At 52.5% G+C, this 18,030-nt stretch overlaps 1 protein-coding gene across 4 annotated transcripts in view; it reads right to left on the bottom strand.

Annotated features, from left to right (window-relative positions):
* RASAL1 (RAS protein activator like 1) overlaps positions 1-9,145 on the bottom strand; it is a 28,652-nt gene extending 19,507 nt beyond the window's left edge. For 2 of the 4 annotated variants that reach the window (XM_031034818.2, XM_081802172.1), the window contains exons 1-4: positions 8,773-9,145; positions 5,431-5,487; positions 2,857-2,970; positions 2,657-2,718 (exon numbers count right to left, since the gene is read on the bottom strand). In XM_031034818.2, the coding sequence (XP_030890678.1) occupies positions 2,657-2,718; positions 2,857-2,970; positions 5,431-5,487; positions 8,773-8,837 (298 nt within the window). In that variant the 5' untranslated portion in view covers positions 8,838-9,145. The remainder of the gene's footprint in view (positions 1-2,656; positions 2,719-2,856; positions 2,971-5,430; positions 5,488-8,772) is intronic. The other 2 variants (XM_031034820.2, XM_031034821.2) reach the window with 2 other exon arrangements.
* Positions 9,146-18,030: the final 8,885 nt, after the last annotated feature.

Genomic DNA, 18,030 nt, shown 5'->3' with positions numbered 1-18,030 from the left:
TGTCCTGCTTGAAAAAACATTCAGACACATGGACAGCTTCCCTTTTTTTCTTGCTCCTTGCTTGTGTGTGAACGTGTTTTGTGTTTCTATCTGGTCCATAAGCTCCTTAAAATTTGGCCTCATACTTCATTCATCTAATTCCACCCCCTTGGGTGGATGTTTGAGGCACAATGGGTACAGCTTGGTGGACAGGTTGAAAACACAGACTTTGGAAGCAGACGCAGCCTGGACCCAACTCCCAACTCTGCAACTTCTAGGAGGGGCAATTGCCTTCATCTCTCCAAACCTCATTTCCCATCAGCCATAAATTCAAGATCATTCTAGTGCACACTTCACTTGGTGTTGTGAAGACTAAATATAAAGTGCTTAGCATCATGCCTGGCACATAGTAAGCCCTCATTAAATAGGAGCAATGATTATGATGATTAGCATGTAGGTTTCCAACTAATCCCCACTGATGAAAAAATACATTATTCAGTTATTGACATTGAGACAATTAGTAGTCATCTAGACAAAAAGTAATAAAGTTCAATCCCTCTCCATACCTTGAATCTGGACAAATTCCAAGTAGAGCAAAGACTTGAATGTAAAAAAGGAAAACAAATTGTTGCGAGAAGAAATCATGTAAAAAATTTTTATCTTAGAGTTGGGAAGGCCTTTTTAGGTATCACAGAAAATCAAGAGCCATAAAAACAAAAAGATGAAGTTAACTAGAGAAAAAGAAATAAATTTTATACATAGAAAAAAATGATAAGCAAAAACATAAGTGACAAAGGGAGAAAAACTATTTGCAGCTGATATGACAGAGTTAAATTGGCCTAATATGTAAAGAGCTCCTACAAATCAATAAGAAAAGCCAAACAACCCAGTGGGGGGCAATGCACATACAATGTAAATAAACAACAAACAAAAAAGGAAACAAAGCGACTCTTAAATATGTAAAGAGGCTTTCAATCTCGTTCATAGAGAAATACAAAATAACCTACACAAAGAGGCAATTTTTTTACCTCTCAGATACAAGATCAAAGCGTTTGGTAATTCCTGGCAAACGTACAGGGTGGGCAAATTGTTACCTCCTCCATAGAAGGTAACTTAGCAATAACTCTCTAATGTGCTAATATGGATACTCTATGACAAATCTACTTCTAGGAATTTATCAGACTGATTAATATCGCTTGCACACATGTGAAATCACATTTGTACAAGGCTATTCATGGCCGTATTGTTTGAACTCGGGAGAGATAGTAAACCACCCAAGTGTCCATCAGTAGGGAACCAGCCAAATAAATGATGATATATCCACACAATGGAGTGCCATGAAGTCAAAGATCAAAGAATGCGGAAGCTCTTGGGCCACCAATATGGAAAGATCTCCAAGGTACGTGGTGATGTGAAAGGCAAGGTAGAGAACAATGAGTATAACAGGCTGCCATTCCTAGGAGCAGAGAACAAAACACATACAGTGCTGTGTTAAGAGCACAGACTGGATGGAGGTAGACAATCTTGGTTCAAATCCTGGCCATCCCACTTAATAACTTTGTGATTTGAGGCAAGCCATAGAACCAACCCCCTGTGCCTCAGGATGTTCACCTATGGAGCGAGCAGAATAAGAGTACCTACCTCACAGGGTTATTACAATAATTAAATGAATTGATTCATGTAAAGCACCTGGAATAAATAAACCTATTTAAAATATCTCTAGAGGGCGCCTGGGTGGCTCAGTTGGTTAAGCGACTGCCTTCGGCTCAGGTCATGATCCTGGAGTCCCTGGCTCGAGTCCCACATCAGGCTCCCTGCTCAGCAGGGAGTCTGCTTCTCCCTCTGACCCTCCTCCCTCTCATGCTCTCTGTCTCTCATTCTCTCTCTCGCAAATAAATAAAATCTTTAAAAAAAAATTTTTTTTTAAATATCTCTAGGGGTGCCTGGGTGACTCAGTCAGTTAAGTGGCTGCCTTTGGCTCAGGTCATGATCCCAGGGTCCTGGGATCAAGCTCCATGTCGGGCTCCCTGCTCAGCAGGGAGCCTGCTTCTCCCCCTCCCTCTGCTGCTCCCCCTGCTTCTGCTCTCTCTCTCAAATAAATAAATAAAATCTTTAAAAAAATAAAATAAAATATCTCTAGAAGGACATACAAGAAACTGACAACCTTGAAAACGAAAATGGAATAGCTGGGTTAAGAGGGACAGTTTCCCCCACTAATTATACCTTTTGAATATTGAACTATGTAAAGTAATTAACTACTCAATGAATAAACTAAATTTAAAAAAATTTTTTTTAAATCAACAACTGATGGGGCGCCTGGGTGGCTCAGTCAGTTAAGCATCTGACTCTTGGTTTCAGCTCAGGTCATGATCTCCGGGTCATGAGATTGAGCCCAGTGTCAGGCTCCATGCCCAGCAAGGAGCCTCCTTAAAATTCTCTCTCTCCCTCTCCCTCTGCCCTTCCCTCATCCCACATGGGCGCATGCATTCTCTCTCACTCTCTCTCTTCCCCTCCCAAAAAAGAGAGAGAGAGAGAGAGAAATCAACAACTGAAATAATTTTCCAGTGAAGACTCTGTGCTTCCCCTGCCACTTGCTACATGCTTGCAAATGCCCAACCTGGGCATACGGCCATGCCTATTCCCTCTGCCCAGCTGAAGGTCGCTGCCCCTCGCCCACCTCGGGGGTCGGCTGCAATTGCTTCCCTGCTCAGCGAGATCTTGCCAATGATGTCGTCGTGCCTGTGGAAAGGTGGGCAGGTGAGGGTCCAAGTCATTAAGTCGAGGGAGCAGGCATCAAGGGCCGGCTGGATGGATACTTTGCCTCGGGGCATCCCACCTTCCCCCAGGTGCCCAGGCATGGGTCCCCAGTACACACACCCCACTGTATCCTCGTCCAGCACATAGAAGGCCAGATGGTGGAAATCCAGGGGCAGGTGTATGGTGTATTCCTCCCCCCAGAAGGGGCTCAGGCTCCGCCAGACAGTTGCTGTCCTGTAAAAAGGGCACAGGGGGCTGGGGACCCTTGGGTCACACAGGTGGCAGACACACACACAGGGAGCGGTGTCTGGGTCAGTTAAGGGTCCCACTCTTGATCTCAATTCAGGTCTTGATCTCAGGGTCATGAGTTCAAGCCCCACATTAGACCCCATGCTGTGTGTGGAGCCTACTTAAAAAAAAACACGAAAAAACCCACAAATACACACACAGAAACCCCAACACTCACATACTCCGAGACCTACATACACACACATACACACACACACAGTCCCATAAGGAGGCACATGAAAAGAGAGACACTCACAGATACACCAAGAAAGCCAGAGACGCACTCCCATATACACAGATACACATATGAAGCCTCAGAAATTTCTAGAAATGCACATCTATGTGTTTCTACATATGGACACATACAGATACACACAGAGAAAACAGCACAGTCACATAGACACACAGACCAAAAAAAAATTGCCCAGCACATAGAGACCCACAGAGACCCACAGACACACACTCACACACATATAGTGATAGATGGCAGATACACACACACAGAACCCCCGCACAGTAACTGAAAACATGCAAATTCCATTCATTCACTCATTCACTCCATCAACACCCTGACTGTGTGCCAAGTCTTGTGGGCTATGGAGAATCAGAGGAAGAGGTGCCCAGGTCCCTGCCCCCACAGAGCCCCGTTCAGTGGGCAGGTGCTCTCTCCTGAGCTCTTATGACACATGACACAGTGAGAGAAGTGATTAGGGTGAGCTCAGTGGCACCTGGCTGGGCCTGGGGGTGTGGACAGGAGGAGTCAGAAAAGGCTTCCTGCAGGAGCTAATCAGGCAAAGGGGGACGAGAAGATGAGGACAAGATGGCTGGCACAGCATGTGCAAAGGCCCTGAGGCAGGAGTGAGCTTGTTGAGTCTGAGGAACAGGAAGGTGCTAGATGGGAAATGCGGAAGTGTGAGGGGCCAAGAGACCATGAAGTCAGCAGGAGCCAGAGCACTCAGGAAACAAGAGGGAACCACAAAAGGGTTAGGGACCAAAATAAGCCTAGAAACAGACACACACAGAGAGCATCCTCACCCCGACACCCCTGCAGATGCACTTCCCTTCACCCAGTAGGGAACGAAGAACCTACTTTGCCCAATGAAGACACACCCAAATCTGTGGCTGTAGAATTGGGTCACATACCTGTCACCGCTTTCTTCCCTTTCCCCACACTCTTCCCCAACAAAGAGAGTGAACATATACATACGCAGGCACACAGAGATGCACACTCTGCCCTCTACCCCAGCCCAGGGCACCACCGTCAGATGGACCCTTCTTCCCAAACACCCTCTTCCCCCTGTCCTGGCCTTTTCCCAGCTGGAAGTCCCTCTTCAGAGCCCAGAGCTGGGCAGAGTGCAGCCTGGGATCGCACAGAAAATCTCTCTGTGGGTTTGGGGGTGGTATCATAGCATGTGGGGAGGGGGCAGCATGAGCATAGAGAACAATGGAGGGGGTCAGCTGGGGTGCTGCAGGCTGACCCTCCCCCATGGGGTTCCCCACCACCCGCTCCCAGCCCATCTGGACCGGAACCAGCACCAGAAGCATCCTGAATCCTGCTGTCTCCATAGGAACCCCGGGCCTCGGCCACCCGCCCACCTGCCCACCCACACCGCTCAGGCCTGCGGGGGCGGGGCGGGAGCCAACCATGGCCCAGCCCCACATTCCTCCACCCCCGCCCAAAACTCACTCATCAAACACCCTCACGTCCTCACTTGTCCTCACGATGGCGTCTGTGTACCCAAACAAGCAGACACTGGTGCTCACCTGTGTATGCAGGGCAGCCCACGGGTGTGCACACATCCACCCCCCCACACACACCACCGGGACACAATGTGAGCCCGTGAGCCGCACACCCCCAGAGACACGCACATGTGGTCACAGGCATTCACATCAGCCCTCCAACACCCCCCCCCACACTCACAAGCAGGCCCAGCGGGGCACGCATGCGCGCACACACACACACACACGCACACACACACATGCACACACACACACACATGCACGCCCCAGTGCCCGCAGCACCCAGCAGGCCCGGAACCAGCCAGCCCAGCCAAGCGTGAGATGCCCGCCTCCGGGGAGGCCACTATGGGAGGCTGGCAGCCGCTGAGTCAGCCCCAGGACACCGGCAGGGACATCATTTGGTCCGGGGGAAGGTGTCGGCCAGTCGGTGGGGCAGGATGGGGAGAGGAGCTGACAGCCCCAGCTGTCTGTCCCCAGAGGGGCCAAAGCACAAAGCAGTCACTTTCAGCCCCACACGTCCACCCTTGGCATAAGCATTACCGCCGGCCGGCTCCTCTTTTCAACGTGAAATCTTGTGCCTGGACTCGCCAGGTCTAGAAGGAGCTGCTCCTCCTCCATCCCCCGCCCTGTTCCTCTTTCCCCAGGCCCGGCCTGTCCACTCCTCACCTGGCCACCACCTCGTCATCCACCTTCACGATGCAGTAGGGGTCACTGCTCCCAGACCTGCAGGAGGAGGATGTTCAGGAGGGAGGTTGAGAGGGCAGCCATGAGTGGAGGTCCCAATCCACCCTCATTATGTACAGATAAGGGCAACTGCGGCCCAGAGAGGGGAGGGGACTGGCCCGGGGTCACACAGCAAGTCGGGCTAAGGGGCAGAACCTCGGGAGACCAGCAGGAGAGGTCACAGGTGCACAGCCCACCCACTGCTTGCCCGACCCCCATGCAGGGGCTCTCTGGGCTTCCACCCATAGAAACAACATTGAGGCATGAGGCCAGAAAGTTCCCAGTGCTGGTCCCAGGAAGCCCGGAGCCGTGGTCAACAGCATGAGCTGGAGAGGCATCCCAGTGTTACTGTGTGTTAGCTGTGGAACCCAGGAAGCCCCATCCTCTCTGTGGGTGCTGGGTTTTCCTCTCTATGATGTTTACACACATCTCTGGGGGGGTGGGGGGGCTGGAGGAACTAAAGGAGAAAATGCATGGTGGGATGCATCACCGGCCGGCCCCAGAGCTCTCCTCCGGGAGCCTTAACGCTACCCTCTGGAGAAAGCATTGCCGACCAGCTTTTCATTTCCACGGGACTTTCCCTGGCGGGGGTGGGGGGGTTGGGGGAACTCCCGATGCTCAGCCCAGTGGGGCCGCACCTCTGCTGGCACAGACCAGGGCACCCAGATCTCAAAACAACATCCCACAGCAGCCCCTTGAGGAGGCATCAGCCATGAGCCAACCAAAGCCAGCTCCATCCCCCCTTCATAATAAGAGTTACCAGCCTCATCCCGAGCTGTCCACCAGGGTCCTCATCTTGCCTCTGTCCCATCGCACAGGCCTCCTTTGTCTTCCACCAAGCTCAGTCCAGCCTCAGGGACTTTGCACTCGCTGTTGCAACTGCCTAAGACACCCTGGGAGCCTCAGTTTCCTAATCTGGCTCTATGCCCCAGGATGCCTGTGTCTGGGGAACCCCTATATCTCATTTCTCTGGCTGGGTTCTCCGTTCCTGAGCCTCTTTTAGGTACGGTCCCGTTCCTCAGTTTCCCTGATGGCAGACGTGGAGGAAGATTGGCTGGGATCCCACTAGCAAAGAGCTGGGAGACACGCCCCCCTCCGTCCACCAAGCCTGACCCTGGGGCCCCTCTTGGGAGCCAAGCTCGCTCGTTGGCTCCACAGCTCTGACGCACAAGGGCCTTATCAGGCTCCCATCAGGTAGGAGGTAGCAATAGCAGGAGGGGTGACCCCTCCGGACCCTCAATCTCTCCAGACCCTTGACCTCTCCCATGGGCCCTGCCCCAACTCAAGTGTGGGAAAGAAGACCCCTCAGCCACTGCCTGCCCAGTGTGGTTTATTCATGGGAGCAGTCAGGGCTCAAATCCCAGCTGTGTGACCTTGGGCAAGTGACTTTGCCTCTCTGGGCCTGTTTCCCCTATTTATAAATGGAAATGCTCATAGGACCATAGGAAGTGTTAAGGATAGGACCTGGCCCAGAGTAAGCCCTGGAACGACTTACAGCTGCTATTCATAAGAGTAATACTCAAAAATTGTCAGTGGGGGCCTCCTCCAGAGTCAGGTCAGACCCCCCCTCAAAACTGACAAAGCTTCAGGACGAGTCTGGGCCCTTTCCCTTAGGAGACCAGAGAGAGAACACGCCCCCATCTAAGAGTTTCCATGGGTGTGAAGATCCCAGCAGGCTCTGAGGACAGCCCCTCTGAAGAAGGGAGCCAACAGCTAGGGAAACTGAGGCAGGGTGGCTCAACTAGGGCTTAGTGACTCCTTCCCACCCTTGCTCTGGGGCTCACCTTGGCCCGAGAACTTGGGGGAGAAAGGGTGGCCAAGAGGTGTAGGAACCAGGTATGAGTTAAGTCCCTCTGCAGGAGAGGCAGAAGGAGGCCCACGAGCTATGTCCACCCTACAAGCCATGTCCACCCCATGAGCTGTGTCCAGGGCCAAGGGCAGCACCCGCCACTCCCTCATGGCCCTCACCCAGGACCAGGAGATGGAAACCTGATTTTTGGAGGGGCTCCCCCTCAGCCCTCCGGCAGTTTCCAGGCCCCAATTCCTGGCCTCCCTGACCCGACAGTTCCAGAATGTCATTCTCAGAGGCTCTGAGAGGGTGTCCCAGAAGAGGGAAGCAGGGGCTTGTCCAGATGCTACATTCACACAGCAAGTGCTCTGCTTCTATCCCAGGTGCATGTTTATTTGGGGTAGCTGATGAGGATGAGGGGAAGCTAAAACTGCTCTCGGCAGCCCAGGGTTGGGGAGGGGCAAGGTTCATAAAATCAAAGGCAGGAGACTCCTCACCGGGGACCCACAGCTGGGGGAGTCAGGGCATATCTAAGCCCTCATCTCAACTTGGGTAAAGGCTCAGAATCCAGATTTCTGCTCACTCTGGCCATGGGGTAAATCCTAACAGGTTCTCCACCCCCCACAGCTGCTCTGGGCTGGGTGGATCCTGTCCAGAGCTCCCATTGTCCAGGTGGGAAATCGAGATCCAAGAGGACCGTGTTCAAGGTCACACAGCTGATGTCCTGCCAAGGATCCCACACCTGTCCCAGGTGCTGACACCTCACAGCCCCTTCTGGGCTCCAGGCCAAGCAGGAGGGGGACCCCTCCTGCCATTCTGCTGATTCAGCAACTGCTGACTCAGCCCTGGAGGAAGCAGAGCCAAGGACTGGTACCAACAGGAGCCCAAGGGTCCTCCGGCCCCACCACATCTGGCTGGAGAGGGTGCTACGGTGGGGGGGGGGCTCTTCAAGGCACTCAGCATCCAGGGAAGGCCACACAGGGAGCTCCTCTCTGGGGAGCTCAGGGCTCTGGGTCCAGAGGACCCCAGTCTCCCCCAGGCCTGGCTGGTGGGCCACCTGATGACTGTCTTTGAATCTAAACACCAGACGGACACAGAGGAATGCTGAGGCCAACCGGCGCTCTGGGCCTTCTTCCCAGGGTTCTTTTGATAGGCACCCACCCTGCCTGAACTAAGGAAGAGGACCCCCCCCCATGCCCTCCCCAGCTCCAACAAAATCCGACCCTCCAATCCCCTTTAGTACATCCTAGAAACAAAGACACCCCCCTTCCAGGGAGCAGGGTGGCGTATCTGCTAAGTCTGGGCGCCCCTTTCCACTAGGACAGCCATGGGCATGGGGTTTTAGCCCCGTGAAGGCGGATCTGCATCAATACTGTGTCTTAGACAAGAACCCCCTGCCCACCTCACCCACCCTCCCCGGCACGCGGAACGGGCGACCCCGGCCCCATCCCATGTCCGGTGCGCCCCTCACCCGCGACTCGCCCCGGGGTACTCACACGTCCTTGGCGGGCAGCGCCCGGCCCTCCACCACGCGGACATTCAGGGAGCTGCTCTTGGCCATGGCGCCCAGCCCCAAACTTTACGGGCAGAAGGGTATCCAGGTGCCGAGGCTGGAACGTGGAGGGCGCGTCTACATGTCACCAGCTGCGAGCCTGGCGCCCCGTCCCGGGGTCCCAGCGCCGCCTATGCGAGACGCGGGTAGCTAGGCGGGAGGTTTCCGGAGGAGAAAGAATAGGTGTCCGGCGAGGGGGAGCCCCTCGGGCTCTACAGGTAGGAGCGTGCGCGGAGGAGGCAGAGCGCGCAGGGGGCACCCGCCGCTCGTGTCTCCTAGTCTGGAGCTCCGGGTGGGCGGGCAGGGGGCGGGAGGGGCAGCCCAGGGCCCTCCCCCCAATCCCGCCTCCCGCGTGGCCCCCGCCCGTCCCCGGGCCCCCTCGCGCGCCCTCTGCCGGCACCCCAGCCAAGCGCGCCCGAGCGCCCGGGCCGCGGAGACCCGGGCGCGCTGACTGCCAGGTGGGGAGCGGCCCACGGCCGTGGCGGGCGCGGCCGCTGGCTCGTGGTGAGCTGACCTGGGGCTCAGAAGACCCAGCATGTCCCCTGCCTGCCCTCCCTCCAGCACAGTCGCACCTCCCCGGCCCTCCCCTGCCTCCCATCCCGGCGCCGCCTCCCCGGTCCCAGCTCCGTGCCCTGTGCGGGAGCAGTACCCGCGGTCGGCGGGAGGCGTCGCTAAAGAGGGAGTCGCACATTCCGGGGCGGGGGGAGTAGGGGGGTCGGTTCAGAGTCAAGGGAGGGGCCCCGAACACCCCCTTCCTCCTCGTTTAGTTTCCAATTAAACCCAGACTGTGCGAGCCGCAGCTCCCACGTCACGGGCTGGCACTGCGGGGGAGGCGGCCGCGGCCGGAGGGGGAGGGGAGGCCTGAAGATAACCACGACGGCGGTGACAGAAGTCATCTACAACTGTTTGAACACTTACTGTGTGCCAGGCACTGCTCTAAGCGGTTTCCAGGGATTGTATCCTCTTTGTCCTCACCATAATTCTACGCACTAAGTACTCTTGCACTATCGCCCCCATTTTATGGATAAAGAAACGGGTTCAGAGGGATTAGATAGCTCAGAGAAGGCCTCAGGCAGTGACTGGCTTGCCTTCCTGGATTTGAATCCTGACTCTACCTCTTGCTAGCTGTGTGGTCTTGAGCAAGTCACTTAACCTCTCTGTGCCTTGGCTTGCTTTCCTCATCTGTTCAATAGGAATAACATAGTATTTTGCTCACAGGGTTTTGAGAGAATTCGATGACATAAAGCAGATATGAAAGAAGCAGATACAGGTCCCAAAACAGTCACAGGCACATAAGAAGCTTATAGAAAGCGTTTGATATTATTATTATTGTTATTGTTATTATTATTATTGTCCTTCGAGGCCTAACTCAAACATCATCTCTCCTAGGAAGACTTCGAAGATGCCCTTCCACCCCAGACAGAGGTTTTCTTCTCTTTTTCCCGGTTCCTCAGCTCCAGGGTTGTACATTTTTCAAGTGTCAAAACTTGGAGTTTGACAAACACATTTGAAACAATGCTACAGGAAGAGCCTGTCCCAGGGCAGATCCTTACACTATTTCTCCCCGTGAGTTTGTTGTTTACCCTCCTAAGAGTTCTTGGAAGAACTGGCACCAAGCCTGACTCACTTTGGTCAGCCCAGGGCTGGGCACCAATGTGAAGGCCCCAGCCGAATGATTACCGCAGCCGACACCCAGACCGGCAGGACCAGGAGGGCCCAGAACAGCCACAGGAGTAGCCAGTGATCTGTCTCCCAAGCTCCCTCCTTGACTTCCCAGCTGGCACTCCAGCCAAGCTGGTAAGGGATTCTGATCCCTGGAGTTCTCTCTCCAGCTGTCCGCTACCTGCGGAGTCCTCCAACTTCCAAAGACTGGGCCTCAGTTACCCCATCTGGGCTATGGGTCTAGCAGGGCTGGCCCCAAGGCTTAGAAGTATTGCAGCATCCTTCAGCAGCGTACGAGAGGTGATCCAGGGTCAAATCCAGAACCGCGGTAGCCCCAAGGGAGTGTTAAAACACCAACACCCTCCAGGTGCCTTACTAAGCAGCCCCCGATTCCTTACCAGGGGAAAACAATACTTGCTAAGTGCATGCTACTTCAAGATAGGCGCCCTGTCCCTTTCCCACCCCCACCTAGGTGAGAGCTTTTGGCTAACCCTTTTTCTTCTGAGATCCTGCAGAGATCTCAGATAGGCTCTCCGGCCCCCAGAGACCCCTGATGGAACCTGAGGGGCTAGGTCCTGGGGCCACCTGGGATGCCAGCCAAACTGCCACCAGCCAACTCGGCCAGTCTTCCGGAGCTGAGCAGGAAGTCTCATTCCCAAATGCCCCTCCCCAGGCCCCCAGGAAGGTTATGAAAGCTATGGAATGTGCCAGCCAGGCCTCCAGGGAGCTAGCTCTGGCACTTGTCCAATAACCGGATTTGGACCCTGAAATGCGTCTGGGGCTGTGGCCACAGTCCTCGAACTTTCCGAATGGCTTGGCCACTTCCTGTTGTTCTGAGAAGTTTTGACTTGAAACTGGCAGAGGGTTTGAGGTCTCCCAGGGCATCTCCCGTCAGGGCACCAAAGGGTGAAGGAGGCGGAGAGAAAGAGTGTGACCTGCTGGGGGCTACCCAGCTCGGGGAGGGGAAGGTGGGCTCATGAGCACCCAAGCCTGGGCTGTCATGTGGGAAGGGTCTCACCTTTCTCAAGGGTTGTTGTGAGAGTTGATCCAGAGGCCGTGTAAGGCACCTGGCATCATTCCTGGCACATAGTAGGTGCTCAAGAAATGGTTAGCCTCCTCTCTTTCCCCTTCCTCGAAGCCCTTAAAGACAAACCCAGGATCATCTTCTTGCCAGCTCTCTACCTAGCCTAGCACCGCTGGGATGCTCACAAGAGCTGCAGAACACCTTCAGTAGCAGGAGACGCTGAGCTCAGGGGTTAAGAGCAGAGGTTCGAGCATCCAGCCAAGCCAACCTGGGACTGAATCGTGGCACCTACACTTATGAGCTGGCTGTTCTCGGGCACCCTCTGGGTGCCTCGGTTTCCTTGTCTGTAAATTGGGGATTAATAACAGCACCCACCTCATCTCCTGGGTGTGAGGATGGGATGAGGAAAAAGTCAGATGTTCAACACACCCTGGCATACAGCAAGGGCTCAGTAAGAGTCGCGGCCATAGTAGGACATCCTGAACCCACGGCCGTACCTGACACCGAGCTCCCCGAAGTGGAACACCAGACCCCACCCCGAATTCCAGGGACGGATGGCGCAACCACACCTCAGTAGCCACCGCGGCTCCAGGCTGCTGCGCAGGAAGAATCTGGGGCTTTGCATCTCAGCTGAGAAATCTGATCGAGAGATCCCAAGGTCAAGGATGGCTGTGGCCATGGCTTTCTACCTCGGTGTTCAGCGACGCCACAGTGGGAACGTGACACCGTCCATGGCAGGAGAATTTACCCCCATGGAAACCGGCAACTGCTACAAGGCAGGGGGTGGGGGGGTGGGAGGGTCAGTTTAACAACACAACACCGGGCACCAGATTCCCCAGCCACATAGCCTTCTAGACGCCACTTAACACTCTTAAGATTTTGCTCATATCCCCTCACCCCACACCCACAGTGCCCTCGCCCTGTCCTGCCTTCCATCAGGAAAGCCCTGCCCCTCCTTTTCCTGTTTCCTTGTTGATCTCCCACCCATACAATTGGATAAAGATGAGGAGGGGTAGAGCGAACAAAGTACAGACGATGTCGTGTCAATGTCACGGGACTACGACATAGCTGTTAGAAAGGATATGCTCAAAGACTGGGAATGACGGGAAAAAACGCTGAAAAAAAGAAAACCTAAGTGATGAGGCAAACACGACCATCTCCACAGCAGCATCCTGATGCCACAAAATGTCATATGTATATGCTTCGTTGAATATTCCTTTTATTCGGCAGATCTGTGTCAAGTGCCCACTGTCTGCCAAGCAGTGGTGATGCAGCGGGGTACAAGACCGCCCAGCCCTGCTCTCCTGGGGCTCTCAGGCGCGTGGGGAACTGACAAAAGTCGCTTGCCGCTGAAGAATACACTCTCAGTAGGAAGTAGGAAGTGATACGCAGATGACAGAGCAGACATCAGAGTCCCCAGCAGCAGAGAGCTTTCCTAGACATAATTGTGCTGCTTTTTATCCTCAGAAAATACTCCGTGCCCCCTCCCGTTTCTGAAGGCACCACTGCCCCGGCTTTGTTGATGGCCCACAGCCTCCGGGAAGGCAGCGACGACCACTCCCCACCCCCACCCCCCACCCCCTGCCTGTTGGCACCATTCTGTGACCCTGGTCTCCTGTTCTCTTGTTTTGTGGTATTTTACACGCTCGTCTTATCTCTTAAATGTCAGGGACAATGTCTGATTCATGCCGCGCCTCCCACACCGCTTGGCACATAAGAAAGACTCAGAACGCACTCGCTGGGTTAAACAGAATTCTGTTCCCCTCCAGGGCTGGAATCTGGCCTCTCTCGTGGTGATAATAGTTGTATTATTTCTTACTTCCTCCCCCCAACTCAGTGCCTAGGATGGCAGCTTCGTCACTGCCAACTTACCGCCTCTCTGCTCCACTTCTACCCCCAAACCAGGGGCAGACCCCTCTTCTGGCTCCACAGACCTGTCTCTAGACCTCAGTTTCCCCTCCTGGGAAGTGGCACCATCCCTTCCGAGGCCAAGGTTGGGGCAAGGCAGACAAGCCCTGGCCCAGGTTGGGGGTGAGGAGTGTGTTCTTTGTCTCGGGAACACAAAGCCCCATTTGTGATCGCTGGGCACGCTTCTGGGCCGGGAGCCACGTAGGACAGGAGGCTGAGGTGGGAGGAGTGGGCAGGATTTCCACAAACCCCTCCCGTGGGCTGGCTGCCGAGGAAGCAGTAAGTCCCCTCCTCCCACAGCCTGAAACAAGGTAGCCTGTCGGTCTGACCTGCTGCTTCCTCCTTCCTCAGGCCTACTCCCCAAGATGCACCCCCCACCCCCGCCTTGGAATGGAGAAGTAGGAAGGGGGAAACCACCCGAGCATGAGACTTGGGGGTGGGGAGAGTGGATATTTCCAGAGCTGTGGCCAAGGGCAAGGCCGGCTGAGAAGTTGTGTCCTGCTGTCACTCAGCAGCCCCACTCACCCTATCTCCCAGGACGTGGGGACAGACCCAGGTGGGGGTTTGGGACCTCTGCCTCAGCAGCATGACAGGGGAGCCCCAAGAGGACCTGAAAGCAACGCCCCATTTAAAACAGAAATGCTGAGGACTGGGGTGTGGACCCAATAGCTTCAGCCTTCTGAAGACAGGTTGTTTGTGTAGGGACCTTCTCTCCTCGAAGCCATGAGCAGTTCCAAGGCAGGGACAGGTTATCTCTAAAAACAAAACCAAGGCCCATCCATCACTTCTCAGCCTCACGTCCTCGGAGGGTCACTTAACTCCCCTGGGCCTCAGTTCCCTCATCTGTTACTGGTCACAGGTCTCGCCCCTCCTTGGCCCTCTCCAGTCAGGACCTATCCCATCATCCTTGAATTCTGCACAGCAACCTACAGACCTCTGTTCTCTTTGTGAGGAGGGGGCCCCATCCTCCTGCCTCAGGGCCTTTGCACGTGCTGTTCCCTCTACTTGGAATACTTTTCCTTTCTTCTTCTCCTCCCTCCTCATCCTTCAGGTCGGGGTTCACATGTTACTGCCTCAAAGAGACTTCCCTCCCTGCAACTTGCACCCTAGACTTTTCCCCCTGGCTTCATCATCAGCCTGTACGCCCCATGAGGGCAGGTTCTGCCCGATCCACTGCTGTATCCTCACACACTGCCTGGTACAGAGTAGGTGCTCAGTAAACATTTGCCCCCCAAAAAAACGCCTCTAACAAAATAGAAATTCAAAAGGGAAGGATGCATACTAGCTTCAAGATGATGACATCCTCTGAGGAGGGAAGGAAGGGAATAAGCCTGAGGAGGGAAAGATCCAAGAAGGGCTCAACTGTATCTGGAGTATTGTGGTTAAGAGGGTGGACTCCACACCCAGGTGGCCCAAGTTCAAATCCCACCTTAGACTTGACACGATGTGTGAAGGAAAAAGTGGCAAATTGGATCATCAAGATTGAAAACCTTGTTTTGCAAAAGACCATGTGATAAGAATGAAGAGATCAGCTACAGCCTGGGAAAAAATATCCAACAGAGGATTGTGTGGAACATCAAGACCCGTATCTAGAATATGTAAAGAAGTTCTCAAAACTCAACAGCTAAGAGCAATTCGTTAGAACATAGGCAACAGATATGAACAGATATTTTGCTGAAGAGGATATACAGATGGCAAAGAAGCACACGAAAAGATGTTCATCATCATCACAGCCAGGAGAGAAATGCCAAGTAAACCCACAATGAGACATCACCGCACACCTATCAGAATGGCTAAATCAAAAATGGTGATGACCGGGGCACCTGGGTGGCTCAGTCGGTTAAGTATCTGCCTTCGGCTCAGGTCATGATCCCAGGGTCCTGGGATCGAGCCCCGCGTCGGGCTCCCTGCTCGGCGGGAAGCCTGCTTCTCCCTCTCCCACTCCCCCTGCTTGTGTTCCCTCTCCCGCTGTCTCTCTCTGTCAATTAAATAAATAAAATCTTAAAAAAAAAAATGGTGATGACCGTGAGGATGCAGAAAAGCTGGTTCACTCTTACACTGTCAGTGGGAATTTAAAGTGGCACAGCCACTCTGGAAAAGACTCGAGCAGCTTCCTTAACAATTGTACTCATGGGGACGCCTGGGTGGCTCAGTCGGTTAAGCGTCTGCCTTCGGCTCAGGTCATGATCCCAGGGTCCTGGGATCGAGTCCCGCATCGGGCTCCTTGTTCCGCCGGGAGCCTGCTTCTCGCTCTGCCTCTGCCTCTCTCTCTCTACCTCTCAAGAATAAATAAATAAAATCTAAAAAACAAAAAAAAACACAATTGTACTCATGGGCATCTATCCTGGAGGGATGAAAACTTACGCTCACACAAAAACCAGGATACAAATCTTCACAGTAGTTATTCATGAGAGCCCCAAACTGCAAATAACCCAAATGTCCTTCTACCTGAATGCTTCACCGACCGCGGCACATCCATCTCATGGCATGCTACTCGGCAATCAAAAAGAATAAACACTGATGCGTGTAGCCAGCAGGATGGATCTCAAGAGAATTAAGCTGAGTGAAAAAGCCACTCTCAAAGGTTACATACAATGCAATTCCACTTATATAACATCCTTGAGGAAACAAAACTGTACAGATGGAGAACAGATACATAATTGACAGGGGTTAGGGAGGCAGGAGGGAGGGAGATGGTCCTAGCAAAGGATAGCATGAAGGATCCCTGTGAGAAACGTTCTGTTATGTAGCTTGATTGTAGCTGTCACAGGAGTCCACGTGTGATAACTTTGCATAGAACTAAATACACATACATACATACACACACACACAGGAGCGCATGTAAAACCGTGAGATCTGAATTAGGTTGGTGGATTGTATCGAAGCCAGTTTCTTGGTGGTGATATTGTACTGTAGTGTGCAAGATGGAACCACTGGGGGAAACGGGGTGGAGGGAATTGGGATCTCTCTGTGTTATTTCTTCAACAGCATGAGAATCTACAATGGTCTCTAAAAAAAAAAAAAAAAAAAAAATCTTCCAGGAGCTACACATCTATTAGAATGACTTTTTAAAAACCTACCAATACCAACTGCTGGCAAGGATATGGAGTAATGGGGCGCCCGGGTGGCTCAGTCGTTAAGCATCTGCCTTCTGCTCAGGTCATGATCCCAGGGTCCTGGGATCGAGCCCCGCATCGGGCTCCCTGCTCTGCGGGAAGCCTGCTTCTCCCGCTCCCACTCCCCCGGCTTGTGTTCCCTCTCTTGCTGTGTCTCTCTCTGTCAAATAAACAAAATAAAATAAAAATCTTAAAAAAAAAAAAAAGGATATGGAGTAATGAGACCGCTCATGCATCGCTGGTGTGAATATAAAAATGATACAGCCACTTGGAAAAAGTCAGCAGTTTTTTTATACAGTTAGACATAGACTTACCATATGACTCAGCAATCCTGCTCCTACGTATTTATACAGAGCAGAATGAAAGCTTATGCTCACACAAAAAACTGTACGTGAACACAGGCTATATTTGTAATTGCCCAGAACTAGAGATGACCCAGCTGGAGGCTGAATCAACAAACCATGATATATAATCAAATACTACTCAGCAATGAAAAAGAATGAAATATGGCTACACGTGTCGACATGAATGAATCTCTGATGAACATTTCTGGGTTACAGAAGCCAGACTCAAGCGGCCACTAAGTATAGAATTCCATTTCCAATATTCTGGAAAAGGCACACCTATTGGGACAGAGAACAGGTCAGTGGTTGCCAGGGGCTGGGGTGGGGACAGGGTTGATTATGAAGGAGCATGGGGACTTCTGGGGGTGATGGAAACATTCTGTATCTTGGCTGTGGTGGTGGTTACAGGACTTTACACATTTACCAAAACCCACAGAACCGTATGTGAGAAAAAAAATGAAGTTTACATTATGTGAATTACACCTCAATATTTTTAAAAGGCAAAAGATTTATACGATCTGAAGAGAAACCAGAGTATATACCTCAATATTTTTAAATCAAGAAAAAATTAGGCCGTGTATCTTATAACTCTTCACATCAATTTATGTAGAAGGATATATGTGCAATTCAATGTAACATGCTCAAAGAGAAAATATATATTATTTTAGCTCCTTTCTAAAAATACGCTCAAGGGCGCCTGGGTGGCTCAGTTGGTTGAGCAACTGCCTTCGGCTCAGGTCATGATCCTGGAGTCCCAGGATCGAGTCCCGCATCAGGCTCCCTGCTCGGCAGGGAGTCTGCTTCTCCCTCTGACCCTCCCCCCTCTCATGTGCTCTCTCTCTCTCTCAAATAAATAAAATAAAATAAAAATCTTAAAAAAAAAATACGCTCAAACAAAATGCTTAGGAGTTGTTTTTAGGAATGTAGGCATTATAAGTATAGTTTTTTCTTTCTAATAGTGTTATTCTACAATAAGAAATGCCTTTCTTTACACGAAAAAATTATTTAAAACAGAAAACTAAAACGATAGAAAGCAAAGATGATGAGATGTTAGCATGTGTTATTTCTGGTGGAGGACCCAGGGGTATTACTCTGGGCACTTTTCCCTAATACCATCCCCTGGAGTGCTGTTTTAAGAATTAAATTGA

The sequence above is a fragment of the Leptonychotes weddellii genome, chromosome 13 (genome assembly GCF_054177405.1).
Source record: "Leptonychotes weddellii isolate Sample4059 chromosome 13, ASM5417740v2, whole genome shotgun sequence".
Taxonomy (NCBI): Eukaryota; Metazoa; Chordata; class Mammalia; order Carnivora; family Phocidae; genus Leptonychotes; species Leptonychotes weddellii.
Note: the sequence above shows the minus strand (reverse complement) of the source record. Positions and strands in the feature narration are given on the sequence as shown.